Below are 23,677 nucleotides of genomic sequence, written 5' to 3'. Positions count from 1 at the left end.
AAATAAGAGGATGCAAGAAGGGGGGGACGGTTCCCCCCCTCCTCCCTCTCCAGCAGGACTGGATTACCCGGAGAGGGTGGGTGGGCTCCACCCTTCTTGGACAGGTGTTTTAAGCCTGGATAAAGCCCCCACAACCCGGGCTGAGCTTAGGGCTGAGCCTGCTTTCAGCTGATGGCTGGGCTGGCTGACCTGCCGTGGTCCCTTCCAGCCAGAAGTGTTTTGTGATCCCATCACCTCGAGGGTTTTCATCAGCAGGGAACAAAACATCTTGGCATCCCTTTGAGAACCTTCCCTCCTGTACAGAGACTGTCTGTGCTCACACCACCGGGGAACTGTTTTATTGGATATTCACAGCCCTTTTTATTGGGTATTTGCACAGCCTGGGGGCAGGGAAAGAAATAACAGCAATAACACCATTCCCTTCTCCCTCAAAGGTGAAGGCCAGCCCAGGCTCGGGAAGTTTTTCCCAGTTAATGAGGAGCTGCCTGTGCTCTGCTGCGTGTGCTGGTGGGAAATGTCACTGCTCCTCCAGCAATTCCACTTGGGGCCAGCCTGGATCTTGTTCCACGGGCTCTTAACAGTCCCACGGAGGGGTTTGGCACCACCAGCCACCCCGTGTGCCGTGACACAGCCCCGTTTGTGAGGGCTGGGGGGGTCACTCTGCTCACAAAGGCACATCTGTGCTCCGAGCGGGCCCCCGTGGAGTGCAGGGCCCAGGAGAAGCTCCCGCTCTTGCTGTCACTTAAATGGTGTCAGGCCTCGTGAAATCTTGCTTTCAGGCTCCCACCAGCCCCGGCAACAAAGCCCTGCCTGTTGGGAGCTCGGGGGTTTGGGTCTGAGCCCCCGTGACGTGCTCACAGATGCGAGCGGGGAGGGGCAGGGGGGGAGGACAGAACGGGGGCTTTGTGGTCACACACACGTGTGACACAACACTGGGGACCCCCAGAGCTGCTCCTGGGTCACCCTCCTCTCGTGACACAGCTGACAGGCCGGGGAAGGTGGGAGAAGAGGAGGTTTGTGTGGAGACCTCACAGCACCGCCCGGGTAGTGAAGGGTCTGCAAGGAAGGGAGAGGGGCTGTCAGCAGGAACTGGAATTATGAGACAAATGGGAACGGCTTCAAAGTGACAGAGGCAAAGTTTAGGGGAGAAATTCCTTCCCTGGGAGGGTGGGGAGGCCCTGGCACAGGTTGCCCAGAGAAGCTGTGGCTGCCCCATCCCTGGAAGTGACCCAGGCCAGGCTGGACGGGGCTTGGAGCAACCTGGGCCGGTGGAAGGTGCCCCTGCCCATGGCAGGGGGTGGGATGGGATGAGCTTTAATGCCCCTTCCCACCCAAACCAGTCTGTGATTCTCTGATTCTATATCAAGCCAACTTAATGAGTTGATAATCCCATTTCCTTCTTCCCCTGTATCGAGTAAATTTGGATTCTAATGTAAAACATCTTAAAGCTGAACTGTCTGTCAAAACTAAGTGCCCAGAAGAGCTGGAATCAGGGTTTATTCACCCCTGTGTTAGTTTATACCAAATCCACGGGCTGCACTATCAGAAGGCAGGTCTGTGCACAGCCCAAGTGCCCTTCAGAACATCACGTTGCCCATCAGAGCTGCCACCCCTCGCTGCCAGCTCTGGCATCCAGCTGCCAAGGCCTGCAGGGCTTTGTTTCCCAGCCCTCTCAGCAGCTGGGCAGCTTTGGTTGACCTCGTGGGAGTCCTGCTGGCCAGGGTGGCAGCTGGGGCTGCTCCCTGATTCCATGGACTCCACTTCCCTTGTCTCCCCCTTCCACCTCTGTGCTCGGGTTTGGGGTGGAGGTGGGACTGAGTGGCCCTGCTGAGCTGAGGGCTCTGCTCTCTGAGTGTTCCAGGCAGGGTTTTTGCCCAGGAGATGCCGGGTTTGCTCAGCTGAGGTGCTGCTCCCTCCCCCTTCAGGCTGCCCTGCAAGACAAAGAAATGGGAATGATGTTTGTGCCCAGAAATTGGCCTGGTCCCTGACGCTCTCTAATGTGTTTAAAAGGCAGATTTATCACAATTAAGAGGGGAGGGAGGGCCGTGGATGGGAATAAACCCATGTCTGCTGGCACAGCTCGGCTCAGGGCAGGGGAGGGCACTGGGGGGACTGGGACTGGGGTTTTGGGGGAGGAACTGCAGAAGTGGGAAATTAAAGCAGTGGTTCCCAAGCACCTCTTATGCTGGGAATTCACTTCAGATGCTGCCCCAGGAGCAGGTTCTAATGGCAATTACATAATCCACCGAAGCCCAGGCCTTTGTGGCACCAAAAGTCGCTGGCAGGGAGGGAGGGGGGAGACGGGAGCTCTTGCTTGAAGGGACCCGTCAAAGCAGGAGAGCCCGAGAATTACGTTGAAATAAGTGTATTGCCTCAGACTGAGCAAACATATAATTAACAATAAGATAACAGGGTGGCTCTACGAGCCAGCTAATTGCATTTCCAAATGTCAGCTTGTCAGCTCTCGTTTCGTCTTCGCTCAATCCGGGCTTTGCCAGAGCAGTGTCTGGTTTTAAATGCCATTTCCCTCTCCTGGCACAGTGGAAGGATCTTCTCCTTCCTTGTCCTCACAAGGCTCTGCTAGTCCAGCTCTGGATTTGCTTTGCTCAGGTGTGGTTTCACTTGCTAGAATGTGATGTTTGTCTGCCGAGTGGCACTAAAAAAATTAAATAAAAATCAGGTCACGTTTGCAACTTGCTGATAGTGGCTAAAAAAGTTCTGTTCTTCCCTGCTGGTCCCCTGAGTAACAGCACGTGCTTTAAAACTGTGTTGGAAGGTGAATGGGGGTGATATTTTGGGAGGCTTGGCCCAGGACCCCCCCCCCCCCCGGGACAACCTCCCCCAGCAGGAGGGGTGGGAAGAGGGGAAGGGGAAACTCTGAAGTTTCTCCCAGATTTTTGGTCTGTGGGTGCAGGACGTGATTTTGTGCCATTTAACACCCTGCCTCAGCTTCCCCAGAGGTGTTGCAGGGACTGGGAGGTGTTTTCTCCTGGGTGAGCCCCAGATATTTACTCTGTGGGCTGTTGGATGCATTAAATCCCTGCCCTTGCCTGGTCCGAGTCAACATCTGCTGATTAATTAGCAATAAATTGTGGGTCTCAGTCAGCAGAGCAGGGCTGGCCGTGCACAGCCAGGGGTGCCACGGGCCAGGCAGCCAAAGGAAAAGCTCTTTGACAATCGAGCTGCAGTTTGTGCCTGATGACAATGGAGATGCAGTTTGTGCCTGATGCTGCCCATTGTCCGGCCAGGGGGGGCTGGTGACGCTCCCGGGATCGATCCTGAACAGATGCTGAGCTGGGGGAAGGCAGATGGAGCACGATTACCCCCGGGCAGGGGAGGGCAGCGTGGGCCAGATGCCACCAGGGCCATCCCACCCTTCCCCGGGATGGGGGAGGCCGGGAAGGGGCCGTTCCCGCGGGATCTCCCCGTGCTGGCCCCGGGGAAGTGGATCTGAGGGGTGAGGGAACCCTCCCAGAGTTAGGAGATGGTCCTGGGGGAGCATCTCCACTTTTCATGATCAGGGAATGGTCCTGGGGGCATCTCCACTCTCTAGGCTAGGAGATGGTCCTGGGGGAGCATCCCTGCTCTCCAGAGATAGGGAAAGGTCCTGGGGGCACCCCGTGGAGCTGCCACAGGGACCCCGCAGCCTCCGGCCCCACCGAGAGGTGCAGATGGATCCAAACCCCTCTGCTCCTGTGTGGGGAGATCAGGATGCTGTGGCCTCTCCAGACTGGGCACCTGGCACAGTTTCCCGGCTCTGGACACTGCAGTCCATGCAGTGGGACCAGGTCTGCACTGGGAAGCCCTTAGGGCAGAGTGACCTGGGGGGTCTGGGCTGGCTGGCACAGCCCGTGGGGGAAGGTGCCACCGTCGCCCTTGGCAGCAGCTGCTGTTGCCTCTCTCCAGACGTGGCTGAGCCTCCTCCTCCTCTCCTTCCATGGTGACACAGAGGCCGAGCCCCCGAGCAGCTGCTCAGCACGGTGGGGATGACTCTGGTTCCCAGAGCAGCAGCTCCAGTGGCTGCTCCCAGACAGCACCCGGAGCCTTTGATATCCCGCTGGAGCTGCAGCAGGCAGCCCGTGCAAATTAAAAGTAATTCAGCTTCTCGGCTCAGATCTCATATCTCTTTAATGTGTGCTCTTCAAGGGGCTGGATCATGTTTTAATTTCGGCAGAGAGCAGGAAGGCATTGCCCGAATCAAGGGAAAAACAGGGAGAAGTAACTAATCAATTGGTAGGGATGTGGCTTATGGTTTCAAATCCTGAGGCTTGCTTCTCTCGTCGTCCCATTGCGCTGGACCTTTGATCCTTCTCCCTTCCAGCCCCACTCTTAATTTTCCCGTGGTTGGAAAGCTGTTTGGGCTCGGTGCCTGTCGGGCATTGCCAATCCCAGTAATCCGGATGAGCCGGGCTGGCTCCGTAATTATCTCGGCAGCTACTCCGGGTTAATGAGACACCCGCGCGGCAAAGTGGGACCGAGAGCGGTTCGTGGTGCCCTTTGGTGGGGGAGGAAGGGTTTGGGGGGGGTTGTGGAGGCCGAGATGAGCTGCGAGGGGATTTAATTGTCTGTCACAACGAGCCTGATGAGCCGTTGTTTGAGTCGTTCGAGCAGAAACTGCCGCTAAAGGGGGAGTTTGGCAGCTCTTGTTTGGGGGAGATAAGAACATCCCCCTCGGCGTGAAACGTTATCACCGAACGCTTGGGACACAGGAGGCAGCGAACGAGGAGGGTGTTGTTGCTGTGTCTGCTCCAAAATATCAGGTTCTGGTACATCCGGGCCGGGAGGAAGGGGCGTCCTCGGAGGGCACCTTGGCAAGCAGCAGAAGGGAAGTGCTGGCTCGAAAAGGTGTCACCTGAACCGTCCCCAGGGGTTGGACCTCTGGGCACCGGGGCACCTCCACCCTGGAGAAAGGCCAAGACCACAAAGACTTCTCGACTCCCCAACCCGTTTAATCAGGAAAATGGAAATGGCATTTTAATAAGATGTTAATGAAGCTGTGGATCAGATTGGTCGGTTCCTCATTTAAAGCTACAAAGGGGAGCTTTGTTTTTTCTCCTTGGCTTTATCACTTCTGTTCTTGCCTGATTAGTTATAATCTTCTGCTGTCCTTTACTGGGAAACTCCCATTTTTACTCTCTGGCAAGTCTATCCTTAAGTTCCTGTACAACCCTCCAGGGAAATCAGGCCACCTATATCTCATTTAGTGCCTTCAGACAATTAACCTAACAAAGATTCCTCTCCTCATTCCCTCCTTCCCCCATCTGTTTCCTAATTACCAGTGGAACTGGGATATATGGGCAGACTCTGCCTGGGTTTTTAATTTTTTAATTAAATCCCCTCTTCTCACTCTTTGGGGTTGGCTCTTTCAGAGCTGGGGAAAACAGTAAAGCACAGGATGCACCACGAGGGTGAGCGAGCCTGGAAGGGGGCTGAGATGCAGATGAGCCTGGAAGGGGGCTGAGATGCAGCTTTTGAGGCGTTTTGTCCCATCGGAGCTGGAATGCAGAGTCACATCAGCCCTTCTCAGGGATCAGAAAGTGTCGAGTCATGTGCAGGGGCAGGCTGAGCTTCCCGGGAGCCTGGAGCGGCTCCTCTTGGGAGCAGGGAAGCATTTCTGGGAGGAGAGCAGCCTCCTGGTTCTCTGTTCAGGAAGGACAGATCCTCGTGTCCCTCTGTCCTTGTGCAGAGTGTCCTTTCTGTCCCCTCCTGCCCCAGCCCTGGGGGTCCATGGCCTGTGCCCCTGAACTCTCCTTTCTGCGAGCCCAGTGCTGTTACAGCTCCTGTGTGATGATGGGGGGGCAGAGCGTCCATACTGGTGTTACTGGGAGGAGGAGCAGTGCCCTGCACTGGGGACCGTGGTTGTGCAGGGACCTCTTTCCCACTCTGGGCAGGGTTTGCTGCAGCCCTTGGCTCTGCTTCTGGAGCTGCAAATCGTGCAGCCCCCACTCCAACACTGCCTTGGGAGGGGGTGGAGATTCCCTGGAGACATTCCGAGCCCACCTGGACGCGTGTCACCCGCCCCAGGTGACCCTGCCCTGGCAGGGAGGTTGGGCTGGGTGAGCTCCAGAGGTCCCTCCCAACCCCAGATATCCCGGGATTCTCCAAGGGAGGAATCTCCGCTCCCTTCCCCCCCCACGACTCCGTGCCCTCCTCCTGCCCACCCTGTGCCCTCTCCCTCACCCTCTATTTTCCCGTGCCGTGCCCTCCCCTGCGCTCTGAGTCATCCCGTCTGCACCGCGGGGGACTCGGCGAGGGAAAACCTGTTCCCGTCTGGCTGCTCAGCCCCCGCCGCCGGCGCGGAGCCTCTCCTGCCTCTCCCCCGCGCTGGGATCACCCCAATTCCTGCCTCTCCACCCCCAATTCCTGCCTCTCCCCCGCGCTGGGATCTCCCCCAATTCCTGCCTCTCCATCCCCAATTCCTGCCTCTCCATCCCCAATTCCTGCCTCTCCCCCGCCCTGGGATCACCCCAATTCCTGCCTCTCCACCCCCAATTCCTGCCTCTCCACCCCCAATTCCTGCCTCTCCCCCGCCCTGGGATCTCCCCCAATTCCTGCCTCCCCCGAGCCCCCCCCGCGCCCCAGCACCGCCCTGGCGGGGAGAGCGATCCCCTCGCGGCAGCCGGAGCCCGGTTGGCAGGAAAGCGCCTCCCTGAGTTAATTTTCTGCGGGGCAGGAACAGTTCGGGCTCCGCCGAAACCTGCTGGGAGGGGACGATTTCCCTGCGCCCGGCTCTGGATGCCTCGGGAGCGCTGGGATGCTCCAGGAGCTGAAGGCGGAGGAGCAGCCGGTGCTGTCGGGTGCTGCATCTCCCGTGTGAGCTCCCGGGGCTCGGGGAAGGTCCTGCCAGCGGTGCGGGCACTGCAGTAAGTGATTCAGCAGAACGGCCGGAGCCACGAGGGGTTGGGAGGAGGCGGCTGCTCCGCTCGCTTTGCTTGGGCTCCGCTCGCTTTTCTTGAGCTCCGCTGCCTCTTGAGCCCTGCCCGGGGGGTGTTGGAGCGCTGTGGTGGCACGGGATGGAAGCACCGCGGTCCTGGGGGGGTGTTTTGGGGTGTGGAAAGGTCCCGCAGCTCGAGGTAGGACACCTCACACCAGGGATGGAGTCTCAAGGGCAGTTTGGGAGCAGGAAGGGTTTCAGGGACATTCGGAGCGTGGTTTGTGCAGCGGGCTGGGTGCTTTCTGCCTGGCAAAACCAGAAGGGCAAAGCCAGGATCTGGGAGCAAAATTGGGTTACTTTTCTTTTTCCCAGCTGTAGAAGGGCAGGAAAGCCTGTGCTGTCCCAAATGCTTCCCCTCAAACGTGAGCCAACCTCCCCCTCAGCCTCTTTTCCCTGGACTGGGGGGATTTGCACTTCTCAGGCTTCATCTCGTGTCTTGCAATGAATAACATCCTCAGCAGAGTCTGTTTGGGGCTTGTCAGGACTGTGGCTGCAGGGCAAAGAGGGGCTTAATTAACAAAGGGCCTTAATTAGCTCATACTCTTGCTCTCCGGTTTGGTACCAGCCAGGCTGGTTCCTGAGCAGTCCCAGAGCTGCTCAAACGAGTGTGGTGGAAGATGAGGGTCCCTGCGACCCCCCTGACCCCTCTGCACTTCCACTGCCCCAGAGCCGGAGATGCTGCTGCTGGAGAGGGGAGAATCCGTGCTGGGATATTGGCGAATCCCTCCGAAATCCCTGGCTGGGAAGTCCCCCTGCAGAGGGTGAGGAGGGTCCGTCTCAGCCCCGCGGGGCCGGAACAAAAGGGAGCTGCATCTGGAACAAAACGCGTCGTCCCAGCCCAGGCCGCGGGGCCAGGCCCTGGCTGGCACTCAGAGCCGCTCCCTGCCGGCCTGGGCACCGGAGGGGACAGAGTGGGCAGTGTCCTGTGCCCACAGCTCCCGCATTATTCACGCAGGAACACCCAGCCAGGGCCGGGAGGGAAGGGGGAGGAGAGCCCGAGTCACTGCTGGCAGCTGCTGTGCCTCGGCTGGAGGGGCTGGGGCAGCCCTGAGGGGCTGGGGAGAGGGTCTTGGAGAGCAATTCGGTGATTTTTGGGCTGGTGGGTCCGTGCTTTTGGGATGTTGGGGGGCTCACAGCTCTGGGAGGGGCTCAGCACATCCTCCCCAGCACGAGGAGATGCTTTGTGTTCGGGACAGAGAGATGGAGAACCTCAACCTGAGCTCTGGAGGGGGAAAAGTGTGTCTTGAGTGGGAGAGGCAAAGGGAGGTGACTCTGCTGCTGGAGGAGATTTTCTGTAAATCCTTGGATTTGGGACATCTGCAGGGGGATGGGCAGGGAATTCTGCTCCCGTGTCCTGCTGACTGGTGTCCCTAGGGCACGGGGAGAGTCACCTCGGGGTGAGACGTGCTGGCTGTGTCTGTCCTGCACCCAGACCCCCCCTGTGCTCTCGGATCCCCTCCCTGTGCCGTGGCTGGTGCTGCCCAGGGCACGTTCATTGCCTTTGATCCCTGTTATCTCAGCGTGTCTTTTGCCTTCCTTGCTTTCCAGTCTCTTCCCGGTCAGGCAGGGATGACATTGGCATCTAACCCCCGAATTCCTGCTCCCAGGGCTGCTTGTCACCGAGGCAGAGCTGTGGCTGTGCCGGGATGGAAAGATCCCGGCCCTCTCTGGGGGTGGGGTGTAAATCCAGCCCTCACCAGAGGCGTGTGTGCCTTCCAGTTTAATTAGGATGCTTCCCTTTTAACCCAGGGAGCTTCGGGGCAAGGTGGAAAAGTGCTCTCCCGACTTCTGGGCTTGCTAAGGAGCTTTTTCTTGCCAAAGGAGTCGGTGGTAATCTGGGGGTAAGCTGATTGCACCTCCTGCTCCCCTGCACTGGGGGTTGGTTGCTGTGGGATGGGGGTCATTCCAGAGCCGTTCTGGGTGCCCCCCCAGGGCACAGATCAGGCCGTGGGGTCAGGCACTGCAGCCCCAAGGCCGTGGCAGGAGGTTTAGAGCACCCTGCAGCCTCTGGGCGTGAGGAGATGGAGATGATGGAGGTGAAGTCCTCAGGGAGCTGATTAGTGACGTCCTCCTCCCACAAACCGGGCATTTTCATTACTCTTTAATGACAGGCTTTGTCTGTCCTGCTTTGCCCAAACCCTCCTTGCACTAAGATGCTTTGGCTCCTGAGACCCTGGAAAGCTCAGTGCAGCCCACCAGGGCTGGCTCAGGGCTTTGGAGGAATGCAGAAGGCACGTTAGGAGCTGCTGACCTGGAAATCTGCCTCCCTGCTCTCCTCCAGCCAGCCAGGGGGGCTCGGGGGGCTGTGTGGTTTGAGGAGGATGTTGCATCCCTGTCGTCCCCAGCACACAAATCCAGCCTTTTCCCCAGCCCTGCCCCTGCTGTGGGGGAAAAAGCTGCTCTTGAGTGCTCCAGGTCCGACGGGGCCGGGGCTTTGGGGGCTTTTGGGGCTTTGGGTGCAGGGGCTGGAGAGGCTGCGCCGGGTTCTCTCCCTCAGTCCCTCCTGGCTGTTGGTGTAACTCACTCTGATTCCAGTGAAAGCCTCCCCAAGGGCTGACTGGGAAACCTGTCCTGAAACCCTGAGAGCAGCCCCTGTGTCCCTGTGCTGCTGGTTTGGTTGCTGCTGGTTTGTTTGCAGGACGGTCACACATCTGTCAGGGGGAATCGTCTCCATGAGGCCAGAGCTGCCTGCAGGTCCCTCTGCCCTGCCTGTAGCTCAAACCTCAGCCTTTCTCCTGCCCATGAACCCTCTGAATGTGGGAATGCAGAGACTGGAATCTGTGGATAAGCTCAGTTTTGCTGCCTTTTGTGTTCCCCCTCCAGTTTCCTCGGTGTCTTTCCTTCCCTGCCCATAATTGTTGAGTCCCAGTTCCACCCCCCCCCGGGCTGGAGAGGCCCAGGAGCCATCAGTCCCCATGGAATATCCAGCAGCCACTTTGCTGGGAAGAGGTGAGGGGGGTGTGATGCTTGGCAGGCTCACCTTGGAGCATCCCAGCTCTATTTGGAGCATCCCAGTTTGGAGCATCCCAGGAGGGGACCAGACGTGCCCCGGGGCTGATGTGACAAACTGATGGCACTGACAGCACTCAGAGCATGGAAAACACATTTCCAGGCATCTCCCTCCGTAGGAGGAATTTGCATAAAACTGCACAGAAAATAATTAGCATCAAATGGCTGCACTGGGGCTCTTGGCTGGGGAAGGGACTCCCGGGGCTGAGCGGGGAGGGGGCACTGCTGGCCCCCCCCTCGGAATTGTTTCTCCTGTCACAGCTTCAGCAAAGCCTCTGCCCATTCCAGAGGGAAGGGGAGAAGCTGTCCCTGCTGGCTTGGGCTGACAGGGGAGCTGAGCTGGAGGAGGTTGAGAGCAGGGCAGGGCTGAGCAGCCTCTCTGCCAAGGGCTCAGAACCTCCCTTCCAGAAGGTTTTTGCCTCTAATTAAGTCCTACAACGACAAAAAAGGCACTCGGGCTGGTGCTTCAGGGCTGGCAGAGCAGAAAAGGCTCTTTTCCTCTTTTAACAGAAAATCAGCAGCGTTTGGCCGAGGGGAGGAGGGGAAGGTCCTGGGCAGGGCTGGGGGGGCTCAGAGCCCTCCCTCATCTCTCATGAATAATTTCCAAGCTCCCAGCTCGTTTCCCCCTCCCCCTTTTCCGCCCAGGAAGGCGGATCTGCGCATGGATACGGGGTTGCCATGGCAACGCGCCAGGGATGCGCTCCCGAGGGATGGGAAGCGAGTGGGGGGGGCTCGGGACCCCCCAAAACAGGGTCTGAAACCCTGCCAGGGTGTCTGATGCTCCAGATCCCCCTGCTCTGAGCCGGGTGTGGGATTCTGTGACATTCCAAAGCCTAAAGGGATCCTGTGCCTGGATTCTGTGCCTGGATCCTGTACCTGGATCCTGTACCTGGATCCTGTGCCTGGATTCTGTGCCTGGATTCTGTGCCTGGATCCTGTGCCTGGATCCTGTGCCTGGATCCTGTGCCTGGATCCTGTGCCTGGATCCTGTGCCTGGATCCTGTGCCTGGATCCTGCAGGATTCCTTGCTCCTTCCCAGAAATGCTGGTTTTTCCAGAACTCAACGCTCCCCTCTCGCATTCCCCGAGATTTGATTGAATTTGATTTAATGGCCCTGGAATTTAATCCTCTTCTCCCAGCCGGCCACAACCCCGTGGGCAGGAGAGGGGAGAGCCCCAAATTCCCGCCTCTCCCTGGGGATGGAGCTGCTTGGAGTCTTCCAGTTGGATTTGCTGACCAGTTCCCTGAAAACTGCAGCTTCCTCCAGGAAACTGCAGAGCACACAAAGGGTTACAGATTCCTGCAGGGTTTTGCCCAGTTTTCTGAGCTCTGGGAGCTGATTTTCTGGGAATTGTCTGCATTCCTGAGCAGGAGGGAGGCTCGGGCTGCTTGGCATCCTCCGGTCACATGGGGCCCCTTTGGATGCCAGGGGAAGGATCCTGAGGTTGTCCCCCAGAACAGATGCTTGTTCCAAGGCTAATTGCACCCTTTCAGCGAGGCTCAAATAATGGAGAGACAAACTTTCCCTGCTCCCAGAATTCCTGGAGAATGGCTGACACTTTGGGAAGAGCCAACCAGGGGAATGAGCGGCTGTTTGTGAGTGTAACATCATTAAAACGAGGGGTTATGAGCAGTGAAAAACATGCCTGGCTTTATCAAGCTGCTTCCACGGGCCCAATTCTGATGGAATTGTGATTCCAGAGTTACTTTGGGAAGTGTTTGCTGAGTGAGAGCGGGATGGTGTCTCCAGGGGAACAGGGTTTGGGAATCTTCCCGTGCCTGAAATGGTGCAGACCTGATTCTCTGCCCACCTTTGTCAAAGGAGTGTCTCAGTCAGGGTTTCTCCAAATTCTTTTCCCACTCAGCTGGGGATGAACCCTCGGGAGCTGTTCACTCCTGGCAACAGCACCTGGAAAACGCTGGTAATTCCTTTATACCCAGGCAAGAAAACACCAGTGGTCCTGCTTGGGACTGAGCCAGAGCTCATTACCAGGAGCCTCCCGGTGCCTTCTGACAGGGCTGGTGCTGCTTTACCACTTTGTCGTGCTGAGCATGGCCTGAGCTGCAAACAGGCATGAAAATCCCATCCCAAAATTGGAGCAGACCCCCAGAGCCGGGAGTAGAACCGGCTCTAAAGCTGCAGCTCGGGGGACTCGGGCTCAGCCCTGCAGGGCTCAGGCTGCTGCAGCTCTGCCTTTGTTCCTAAAGCTGCTCCTGGGATCAGTGCAGCTCCTTAGGAGGGGTCCTAGGGGGCAAAGCCGAGCTCTGATCACTTGTTGGGGCTTAAAAACCCGATGGAAAGGGGCTCTTCCCCCCCCTCTGCGAGGGGGTTAATAAATGAGCTGTGAAAGTGTCTCCGGGGAGGGCTGATTTTTTAATGGAGTTCTCTTTTAAAACACGGACCTGCCTTATCAACGTTCCTGAAGTGGGGAAATGTCCAGATGGGTTTGGCTGCTCAGAGCTCCCGCTGGGATTGGAGCCTGGAATTCTGTGCTGGCAGCACTGAAGGGGTCAGGGTGAGCCTTCCACTGCTGGGCCTGGTGTGCTGGTGCTGGCTCTGGACCTGCAGCCAGCCCTGAGCAGAGGAAAATTTAGGATCAGTGCATTGCATACCTTTTTTTTCTTTAACATAGCCCCGCTGCACATGGATCTCTGCGCAAAGAAACTCAAATTTACCCCGTTTTTTAAATCAAAATTAGAGTGTTTGGAGTCTCTCTCGCCAACCCTGAGCTCACCCAGTTCCCTGGGAGAATGATGTCGCTGGGAAAAAGTCAGCAAAAGAAAAAAAAAAAGGGAGAGAAACCCTTTCAGAACCCACGTGAAGAACATTTACTGTTTTCCACATCACCTCAGCCAAGGAGGGGAACATGCCCTGCGTTTCTCTGTTATCCCGGGGAAGGAGCTCGGGAGGGTTTTTTTGGAAAGCTGAGCAGGGCTGAGCCCCTGCCAGGGGTGGGATCGTCCCCCCCTGCCCGAGTTTGTCTGGGAAAAGCTTATCAGTGTTTTACTGGAAACCAGAGCTGCATTTCAGCTCCAGTTCTGGCACCCAGAACTCAAGGAAAATTGCTGCTCCAGCCCTTATCCCCGATCCCTCCTCGTTACTCCCTCTCTCAGCTCCCTGTCTCTCTCTCTGGGTTTAATGGCTTTTACACAGGGGTTTAATGGCTTTTACACGGATATTTTGCAGAGCTCGGGTGAGCTGGAGATGAGCTCCAGCAGCTAAATATTGAAATTTCCCTTTCCTTTGTCTTCCTTTGTCTTTTAAACTCCGTCACTTTACCCAGTGAGGTTTCCTCCTGCTCCCAGACGCCTCGGCAGGAGGAGATTTGTGTTTGCAAGGGTTTGTAGGACACGGTTTCATCTCTTCCAGAGCTATTTTGCAACACAGAGGAGGCAGATAAAGCTCCTCAGCTCTGTGTATCCCTGGCTCCACGTGGCCTCCCAGCCTCTGCCTCTTTTAAAGCAAACACCAAACACCAGCCTGGTCCTTCAACAGGCACCTAAATCCCTTTATTATTATTATTATGATTATTATGATTATTTATTTTTTAAACACAGGAACCAAGCCTGAAGGTTCAGAGCTGGTTTTGTGCCAACTTCATTATGCAGAAGCCAAATGGTTCTCCCAATTAACTCCTTGCTGTTCTGGGGGGGCTCAGGAGGCAGATGGAGGGGCTGTGCCCCCCGTACCAACGAGGAGCTGCAAAGGGTGACAGTTTGATGCAGAGGAACGGGAAAACTCGTGAAGGCATCGCTGAGAAATCGCAGGGAATGGTGTTTCCCTCCCGGTTCCGAGCTCAGGGTAATAAATAAGGTGTGATTTCTCACCAGGGGAAAACACTCTGCCTGTCAGCAGGGGCTGACAAGATTCAGTGCTGTGCTTTATTGTGAGCTACAAGGACTGTGACTGGGTTGGGGTGTGGTTATTGTTGGTGAGGATTTGTTTTAGTCGTGGTGGTGGTTGATGTTGGTTTTAGGGTTCGTTTGGTTGGTGAATTTTTGGTGTTGGGAGCAGCAGTTTTAGTGGATAACAAAAATGTGTTGGTTAAAGGAAGTGTGATGGAGTGGGTGTTGGTGGGTTAGTGAGGTTGACATTGGGGGAAAGAAGTTTATTTGTTGTATTAAGCTCTGGGGTATTTGTTGGTGTTGAAGGTTCTTGTAGCTGAAAATTGTGTTTGGGGACAGGAGCGGGAACGGGGCCACCAAGCCCCGCCAGGAGACACCCAGACCATCACATCTGGGTCATTTTGGGAAATAAACTCCACCCCTGGAAGTGTCCAAGGCCAGGTTGGAGCAACCTGGGCTGGTGGAAGGTGTCCCTGCCCAGGACACGAACTTTGTGGTCCCTCCCAACCCAACCCATCCCGGGATTCTGGGATTCTGCTCCAAGGCGTTGTTTGTGGGGTCTGAGGGAGGAAGGGGGGCTGGAGGTGCCCCCTTTGCCCAGGTTGGGGTGGTGGGTCTGGGGTGGTTTGAGGGGCTGGGTTGATTTTAACTGTGGGACTGATAAATTCTGTGACTGATAGATTCTGATAAAATCTCCAGGGCGAGTCTGTGAAAGCACCACTGTCACTGAACTTGGAGGAATTGAGTGTCTTTCCCAGAGCTAAAGGAGTTTCCAGCTGGACTTGAAATGGGCCAAGAGGCTGAGAGGAGTTACTGGCAGTGACCAGCTGAAAGCCAGGCAGTGCAGGGAAGGCTTTTCCTTTGGAAAACTGGCTAAAATGTGCATTTGTGTGACTCGTTCTGCTCTTTTTGGGAAGCAATTACAAGACAGGCTTTGTGACTGCAGAGTTACCCAGTCAAAGGCAATTTTCTGTGCAGGTTTGTGCTGCTGTGGCAGGTGGGCAGTCCCTGAAAACCAGATTTCCCAGCCATGTGCTCTGTTATTCTGCTTTAATGGGACTTGATACAGGGGTGTAATGAGAAGGGATGATCTTCCTGTAGTTCCCTGGGTGTAATTCAGGTCCAAGCCCTCACAGGGCAAGGAAAACCTGTTAAAAGAGCATTTCTGCAAATTAATAGCAAATCCAGTGCTCCTGAGAGAGCCAGGCTCACACACAGCCCTGTTGGCATTTTTGGACGAGGTTTTGAAGGATTTCCCTGTCTTTCCTCCCATTCCTCCTGTGCTGCCACCTCCCCCAAAGGGCTGAAATGTTGGATCTGCTGCTTCTCTGCTTGGGGATCCAGTGTCAGAGGCATTTTGCAGGGCAGGGGAAGCAGATGTGCTCCAGGAGGAGCAGAGCAGCTTCCTTACCTCTTGGGAGGTTTATCCCTGGGTTTGGGGGTGAGGATGTGCCCCTGGATGTGCTGGGGGGGGGTGGATGGAGCTGCCTGGTCCCAGGGAGGTGGGTGGGTGGGTGGAGGACAGGGAGTGTGGCAGCTGCCACCCGAGCTGTGTAAGGTGATCCACCAGCCCGAGGGCCCCGGGCCAGGCTCTGGGGAGGAGCTGGAGCCTGTAACTACAGCTCACTTACGGGATTAATCCTCTCCAGGCGTGTTCCTGCCTTGTCCTGACACCGGAGTGCTGGATCCGGTTACACCCGGGGGGAGAGGGGACCCGGGAGTGGGTGGAGGGGGTGGATTGGGAGCGTTGGCAAAAGGATGGGGGGCACTGAGGGATGAACAGGGCCTGGGCATCCCATGGGACACCCGTGGGGCTGCAGCAGGTGGGTCCCCACTGACCCCACTGCCTGCTGGGCACAGCCAGGAGGAGCCTGTGTGGCTCCTGCTGGGAATGTCCCATTCCAGCTCCTGGGGAGGTGAATTCCCGTGTGGATGGGTGGCTGCCCATCAACTCCTCGGAGCTCAGGCTGGACAAGCCCCCCAGCTCTGGGTGCCCTCCTGGGCAGCAGGAGCAGGAGCAGGGCAGGCTCTGGGAGCCAGGAGGCTTTTCCAGAGCTGCAGGGACTGTTTATAGCCCGTGATTAGCACTTGGCTGATCACCAGGGCCAGATGCTGCAGCCCCGGCAGGGGTGGCCGGGGGACACTGTGGGGACAGGGGGACACTGTGGGGACAGGGGGACGCTGTGGGGACAGGGGGACGCTGTGGGGACAGGGGGATGCTGTGGGGACAGGGGGACGCTGTGGGGACAGGGGGATGCTGTGGGGACAGGGGGACACTGTGGGGACAGGCAGGAACCGTGTCCTGCCCTGCTCTGCTCCCCCTGGAGCATCGTGGGAGGGTTGGCCTTGGGAAGGGGTTGTGCTGGAATGGGATGGCTCTATCCTGTCACCTCCACCTCTCCTGGGGAGAACCTCAGGGGGCTGCCAGTGCTGCCACTGGGGTTGGGTTTGCTCCTGGGAGCTGCTCCGTCAGGAACTGCCCAAGTGTCCCTCACAGTCACCACCCAACAATTGTGGGGTTGGAACTCCTGCACTGGGGTGGGGATGGCGGTGGAGGAGCTCCCAGACCGGCCCCAGTATCCCCCAGTATCCCCCAGTATCCCCCAGTATCCCTCAGTATCCCTCCCTGCTGGGTGAAGGGGCACAGGGAGGGGCCCGGGCAGCACCAACCCAGCTGCCAACACAGCCATGTCCTGTGCCCCCAAACTGCCCCTTAAACTCCTCTTTGAGACACTTTCCCACCTGGATTTTTTTCCTTTTTAATCCATATTTTTCTCACCAGTTCCTTTTCTTGTTCCCCCTAAATGAAGCAACATCCTAATTAACTCAGGTACTGTGTGTTTTTTCTTGTAATATAAGCAAAGCTGTTAAATAATTTCCCCTCAAAATCACAGTTAAAAATGATGGTTTTTTCCCTCTTACCTGTAACCCACCCCACCCTCAATGCCCTCCATGCCCAAGGTACACCCAGACAGAAACTCTCCACACTCCCCTTTCTTTCCAGCCAGTGATAACTCCAATGAATTGTTTTTTTTTTTCTCTGGCTGATGAAAGGAAAAGCCCCAGGAGGGTGGGAAGCTGATTAGCAGGGCTGGTGTGACCCGGTGCCCCCGGGGTGGCCCCCGAGCCCATCCCATGGATCAGCTGCCGTGGGGCCAATTCCCAGCTGCCGTGGGGGCTCCGGGGGGTGGGATGTGCCGGCTGGCAGCGGCCACATCGTTGCTTTCCATGGAAAGTTTCGTGCTCTCCTTTCTCCCCCCCCACCCCTGCCCGTGACCGGTTTGTAAAGGTTAAATGGTATTTTCTGATTAAGCGCCGAGTGCTCTGGGTGATCTCAGCTCATTTCCCACTCCTGCCATATCTTTTGTCTGACCTTGGGGTAATGCTCAACCTCGGCAGGCTCCAGCCCCTCTCCCTAATAGAATGACACCATTTCCTTACACTGCCACGAGGACAGGATGATAAATTAATTCACATTTATGTGGTGCCGGGATCCGACCGTGACGGATGAAGGGCCTGTCCCCGGAGCTGCTCGTGCTCTCGGGGGTGATGAGCTGCTCCAGGAGGGGGTGATTGAACTCCCAAAACCATAATGACTCTCTGCTCTCCAACCCTGCCAAACCTCAGCTCCAGGAGCAATCATCCCATCCCTCCTATTCCGAAGTATTTCTGGAATAGGATCCTGGGTGCAGCTGGAAGGTCAGCTGAGCCACTGAGAGAAGCTCAGGCACAAATCTCCTTAGTGCCAGCACCAGCTCTGAAGTTCAGGGATTGATGGGTTCATTCCCACGTGTTGCCCTGTGTGGATCCACACGGATCTGCCGCGGCGTTGGCTGGGGGGGTGATTTTAGGGGAGCCATTCTTGTTCCCGAGGGTATCAGGGAGATTTCTCTCAATGCTCGTTTGTTTTGGTGCTTTTAATACCCTGCGGGGCTCGGGGTTGAACCACACCCAGGAGAGATCCAGGGAGGGAAAGGAAAATGCAGCAAAAATCCCGCGGAGGAGGGAGACAGGAAAGCAGGGGATGAGAAATGGCTGGGAAACCTGATTTTCGGGGACTGCCCACCTGCCACAGCGGCACAAACCTGCACAGAAAATTGCCTTTGACTGGGTAACTCTGCAGTCACCTTAACTGCCTCCTTGAGAGACACAACCCTTAAAAATGTGTTCCTTAAAGACACATCCCTTCAAGGTGCGCTCCTCGAAGGTGTGCTCCTTGAAAACACATTCCTTTGAGATGTGCTCCTTAAAGACAACAATCCTTACAAATGTGCTCCTTAAAGACAACAATCCTTACAAATGTGCTCCTTAAAGACAACAATCCTTACAAATGTGCTCCTTTAAAGGTGTGCTGAAGGTGCAATGGGACAAAGAGATGGGCAGTTAATTATCCCGAACAAACGGGCCTGCCTGGAGTTTTTCTGGAGAGTGTTGGCAGGGATGGTGCCTCTGCAAGCTCTGCTGCTGCAGGTTGTGGTTGGGGAAATGTCCTTTTCTTCAGAGCACGGGAAAAAAAGCTGTGTCTGGGGACTCCTTTGGGGTTCCAGCAGGTACAGGGATGAGGCTGAACCCTCCTTTCCCTGGCTTTCCTTTTTCCCTGACTGTCCTTCTTCCCTGGGATCAGAGGGTGCTCAGCCCTGAAGTGCCAGTTGCTGAATGGGTGGGAAGGGTGGGTTTTTAAGGAGGAGAAGACAGGATGCAAATGGATTTGCTGGGGTTTGCTGTGGCAGTTGTTTCCCAGAACAATTGTGAGAGCTGGGTGCCAGGAACGGGCACAAAGCTCCTCTCTCTCCTCCGGGCAGAGGGAACGGGAGCTGCCCCCACCCTGGGGAAAGGGCACGGCCATCCTCGGGGTGGGAATGCCAAGGGATCATCTCCTGCCTTGGCTATCATGTCCTTCCTTCTTTCCATTGATTCCTGCCCTGTAATTCAGCGTTTGCTTTGAGGGGTTTCTCAGGGATGTTGGGATGTGACTGTGCATCGTTCCACGGGATCCCAGGATGGTTTGGGTGGGAAGGGACCTTAAAGCCCATCTCATCCCACCCCCTGCCATGGGCAGGGACACCTTCCACCAGCCCAGGTTGCTCCAACCTGGCCTGGGACACTTCCAGGGATGGGGCAGCCACAGCTTTTCTGGGTAACCTGTGCCAGGGCCTGCCCACCCTCCCAGGGAAGAATTCCTTCCCAATATCCCATCTATCCCTGCCCTCTGGCACTGGGAAGCCATTCCCTGTGTCCTGTCCCTCCATTCCTTGTCCCAAGTCCCTCTCCAGCTCTCCTGGAGCCCCTTTAGGCCTTAGAAGAGGCTCTCATGTCTCCCTGGAGCCTTCCCTTCCCTCTCCCAGCCCGGGATTCACATCCACACGTGCCTTTGAAATCACTGTTTTTCATTATCTGAAACCAAGAGCTTTTTTCTCTTTTGGTGGAAACGTTGCTCTGTGCTATTCAATCAGCATTAATTAAGCAGCTGACATGCAATAAATGGTGCTGCAGGAATGTTCCTGGGAACAGCAGCTCCTCAAGTTTTACTGTTCCTCTTGCAGCCGTAAATAAGGATAAATGTCTAATTGCTGCTGAAAGCATCCTGCTGGACCTAATGAGCTGATTAAAAACAATCCCTCATCGTGGACCTCTTTAATTTTATTTAACTTCAACCAGAGATTCCCTTTACTCACTGGTTCTGTGGCTGCTCTCAGCCCTCCTGGCTGAGCTGAGGTTGTTTTCCAGCAGTGGGGCCGTAGGGAAGGGATTTGTTTCCCCATTGTTATTCCACAAGGTCTCATTTCGTTCAACTGTTGGGAAGGAAATTAATTTCAGCTCTTCCCCGGTGCCATTTGTGCCCCCAGGGAAGTCCACAGGTTCTGCATCCCACGTGTTGCTGTTTGCAGGGATGGGGCTTTGGGAATTCTGAGCCAAATTCCGGCCAAATCAGCCCTGGGGGGGGGGGGAATCCACGTCCTGGCTTGTGCTGCCTTGGCCTGCAGTGGGTTCTGGCTGAGAGTTGGATCTCTGCAGCAAGAGGAGACGTTCCCACACATCTTTTGATTCCAGCTCCGGAGCCAGAGGGGAAGGGAGTGGATTTTGTGGAATGTGGTTGGTGTCCTGCCCATGAGGAGCCTCATCCAGCTCATCCTGCTGGTCAGGGCCAAACCAGCCCTCCCAGCCCTCCTGGCTGAGCCACCCAGACCCTGCAGGAACGTGCTGGTGCCGAGCAGATGGAGGGGGGAAGCAGGGAAGCTCCGGGGCTGGGATGTGAGGATTCACTTGTGCTGCTCCACCATCTGTGGAGGGGAGAAATTTCCCCCCACCTCGAGGCAGGGAGGGAGCAAAATGCGTGTTAAATTGCCACGTTCAGGGAGAAATGAAGCTCCAGAGTTTCTCCTCTCTGGCTGGGAGGGTTTTCAGGCTGTTACCCAGCTTTCCATCTTCATTTCAAATCGCTGAACTAGCTGGAATATAAAATATCCCCTCATCATGGACCAGCTCTGCCCCACAGGACTCTGCAGGAAGAAGTTCCCGGAGCCCTGAGGGCTCTCCCCCAGCTCTGGCCATCCCACCAGGCTGGAGGGATGAGGTGGGAGGGCTTGTTCTGCGCTTTGGGCAGGACTCAGATCCCTTCTGAGGGCCAGGAGCAGTGGTTAAGGAATGCTGAGTCTGGGAAAAGGGGTCTCATCTGGCCCCTGTGGCCAGCCTGGGTTGAAGCAGCCTCAGGAGCAGACGGACATCGTGCAGCTCCAGCACCCCCAGCTCGGAATTTTGTGCTCCCACAGCAGCTCCGGGCTCTGTGCTGGGAGATGTCCCTGTCCCCTGACAATGGGGGCTGTGTTCTCTGGCACTGCCTGTCCCCAGGAGCCACCTACACACGCAGGCACGGCCGGGGATTGTTCCTGCACCCACATCTGCCCAGACAAAGGGGCCCTGGAGGAGCCTGGAGGAGCCTGGAGGAGACTGGGGGAGCCTGGAAGAGCCTGGAGGAGCTGGAGGAGACTGGAGGAGCCTGGCATTTGCCCTCCCAAAGGCAGGAGGAACTCTGAGTGTGCTCTGTCATGGGGTTTCTTTGCTCTTGGTCGGTGCTGTCCTACAGCCCATCCTCCCTGGCTGATCCCCCTGTGCTGGGACAATCCCACAGAGCTCTGCCTGTGGGTTCAGCCCTTTTTTCAGCTCCAAAGTTACCTGCAAATTCACCTCCTCCTGATATTGCCCCACATTCACAGTCCCAGTGGAAGTCACACCTTCCACTGTCCCAGGTTGCTCCAAGCCCTGTCCAACCTGGCCTGGGACACTTCCAGGGATGGGGAGTTCCCAACCTCTCTGTGCAGGGGGGACGGGTAGGATGTGCCCTTTGGGTGCTGAGACCCCGGCACAGGTTGCACAGAGAGGTTGGGAACTCCCCATCCCTGGAAGTGTCCCAGGCCAGGTTGGACAGGGCTTGGAGCAACCTGGGACAGTGGAAGGTGTCCCTGCCCGTGGCAGGGGGTGGGACTGGATGAGCTTTAAGTTCCTTTCTAACTCAAACCATTCTGTGATTTGAGATGTCAGAGTTTGGGCTCAGCCCTTTCTTTATTCCAATATGCACAAATGTCCCCCAAAGGCACCTCCTCCTTTCCCTTCCCACAACCACCACCCAGCCTAAAGAAAACAACACCTTCTTGGCTCTCCAGCCCCAGATCAGCCTGTCCATGTGCACTGCTTCAATCCCCGCTGCCTTTCCCCCTCCCTGCCCTGAGATATCTGGGAATGGAGGGGGTTTAAAGCATTTTGTGACAGAGATGGGAAGCATCACTCTGGGAGCATCCTGAGGACTCCAGAACCCTCCTCCCTGCTGCCTCTCTGGGTGCAGAACTGGCTGGTTCAGTTCATAACTCAGGTCAGATTCGTGCTCAGGGACAGAGAGACATAAAACCAGCGGGTCCATCACTCATCTTAAGCTGCAACTGGAGAAATGGACTGCTTTAAAAAAAGGAAGGCTGCAGATCAAAATGATCTCTTCCCTCAGACAGGGAGCTAAAGGAGTAATTTGAAAAGCTTTGTTCAGCATGACCTGATCACAGGACTGCACAAGTGCTGGACATGACTTTAATTACTGGCCCGGCCCTATAATTATTCTGTCCTTCAACTATTTTTACGGCAACAGCTGGATTGGAAAATCCTCAGAACGAGCAGAATAGATCAAAGCAACGCTCCCCTCCGAGCCCCTTCCCGGCCTCCAGCCTGCCAGCTGGTGGAACTGGGACACACTGGGACAGCCAGGACCTGGGGGAGAACCCCCAACCCCTGGTGCTGCCCAGCAGGGTGACAGGGAGCAGCGTCCCCAGAGCTGCCTGGAGCCCGTGGGGGTTCAGCAGAGCTTCCCAGGCCATGTGTCAGGGCCGGTTGTTTTCCGTGACATCTGCTCCTCGCCGTTCCCAGCAGCGTTCCCGGCGCTGCCACAGCCCCTGCTCCCGGCTTCTGTCTGTCGGGCAGGGTCCCCCCTCCCTCTTCCCACCCTCCCTCCCGAGCTCGGGGACAGCTGAGGGGGCAGCACATCCCGAGCTGCAGCCTGGGAGTTTGTGTTCCAGGAGGACGGGCTCCCCTTGCTCGCCAAATGGCCCCGGCCAGAGCCCCTGCCAGGGCCAGCCAGGAGCAGGGCTGGGGATTTTCCACTCTTTCCTCTCTTTCCACTCTTCCTTCCACTCTTTCCTGCTCTGCTGGCATCTTTTGCTCTCAGCTGAGGGAGCTGCTGCCCTTTCCACAGCTCTGCTCTGGACAGTGAGTGGTGACTCAGGTGACGTGGCCCCTGCGCCTTCCCCAGGGAGGGGGATTGTCCCCACGGGGGGAATTGTCCTCCCTGCTGCTCCTTTGGGAGTCTGGGGGGGTCGTCAGGAGCAAAATGGAAAGTGGGGGGTGTGTGGCAAATGAGCTCCTGGCAGGAGCATCTCAGGAGCTTTGGGTGGGAGGCACATTTGGCACCAGGGAGTGCCTGGGCAGGGCAGTGGCTGGAGCTGGGGGGAAATGGGCTTGTTTAGAGACCAGGCAGGAAAGGTCTCTTTGTGCCCCCACTCCCAGAACTGTGCCAGGGCGGTGCCAGGCTCTTTGGGACACTGGGGGAGCTCCAGAGCCAGTGCCCTGCTATCCCCAGGCTGAATGCAGAGGCTCATCCCTGTGCCCTGGCTGAGGGACTGGATATTTTTAGGCATTTCTTGACCATAAAATACAATTGTTATTATTATTATTATTTCTTTAATCAGCAAATCATCCTTTTTATTTTATCCTTTGGGGACTGTTCACTGCTTTTGTGTTCAGTAGCTCTGAGTGACTTTCCATCGGTGCCAGGGGAGAGCAAGGCCCTTCTCCTGCCACCCCAGCTGGGCATATCCTGTGATTCTGTGATCCAAGGGGTCCCTCCAGGGTTTGAGCACAAATAACCCCCCTAAAGCTGATTTTCTGCCAGCAGAACAACCCAGAGGTGGGAGAGCTGTGCCCACGGGCTCATACCTGGGCCACCAGAGCCTGGAGACCCCCCCTGGCTCTATTCACACCCCCAGCCCTCCACACAAACATTGTTTTGGGGCCTAGAAACCCTCCATTCCTGCAGGAACAGAGCTGTGATGGTGGCCTGGGTTTGTTTTGCAGCTGAGGATCCCTCTGCACGTGCTGCTGCCCCGGGGACACTCGGAGGGGCTGCCCCTGCCCAGCCCTCCAGGATGGTCATGCCCGGGCACCGCCTCCCCTGCGCAGGGATCGTCCTCGCCCTCTGCCTCCAGCACCTCGGCAGCACCATCGAGGTCCCTCTGGATCGTAAGTTGTGCTTTCACCCTTCTCAGATCTCCCCCTGAACCGGGGCGGGAGGTGGAGTGAAGGTCTGCTGAGCACGGGGGGAGTTTCCTGCTCCACAACCGGGTTCCCTTT

General features: G+C 56.6%; 1 protein-coding gene across 30 annotated transcripts in view; it reads left to right on the top strand.

Annotated features, from left to right (window-relative positions):
* Positions 1-23,677, top strand: part of NFASC (neurofascin) — an 81,726-nt gene that overhangs the window by 4,626 nt on the left and 53,423 nt on the right. For all 30 annotated transcript variants that reach the window (XR_003545624.2, XM_027746925.2, XM_027746938.2 and 27 more), the window contains one exon: positions 23,402-23,566. Coding sequence is in view for 29 of the 30 variants with exons in the window: in XM_027746925.2 (XP_027602726.1) it covers positions 23,473-23,566 (94 nt within the window). In the remaining variant the exon portion in view is untranslated. Of the gene's footprint in view, positions 1-23,401; positions 23,567-23,677 lie in introns of those variants that run through there.

The sequence above is a fragment of the Pipra filicauda genome, unplaced genomic scaffold (assembly GCF_003945595.2).
Source record: "Pipra filicauda isolate LSUMZ 115617 unplaced genomic scaffold, ASM394559v2 scaffold264_size1072897_pilon, whole genome shotgun sequence".
In the NCBI taxonomy this organism is placed as follows: Eukaryota; Metazoa; Chordata; class Aves; order Passeriformes; family Pipridae; genus Pipra; species Pipra filicauda.
The sequence above is the reverse complement of the archived record's forward strand: the minus strand, read 5'-3'. Positions and strand labels throughout refer to the sequence as shown.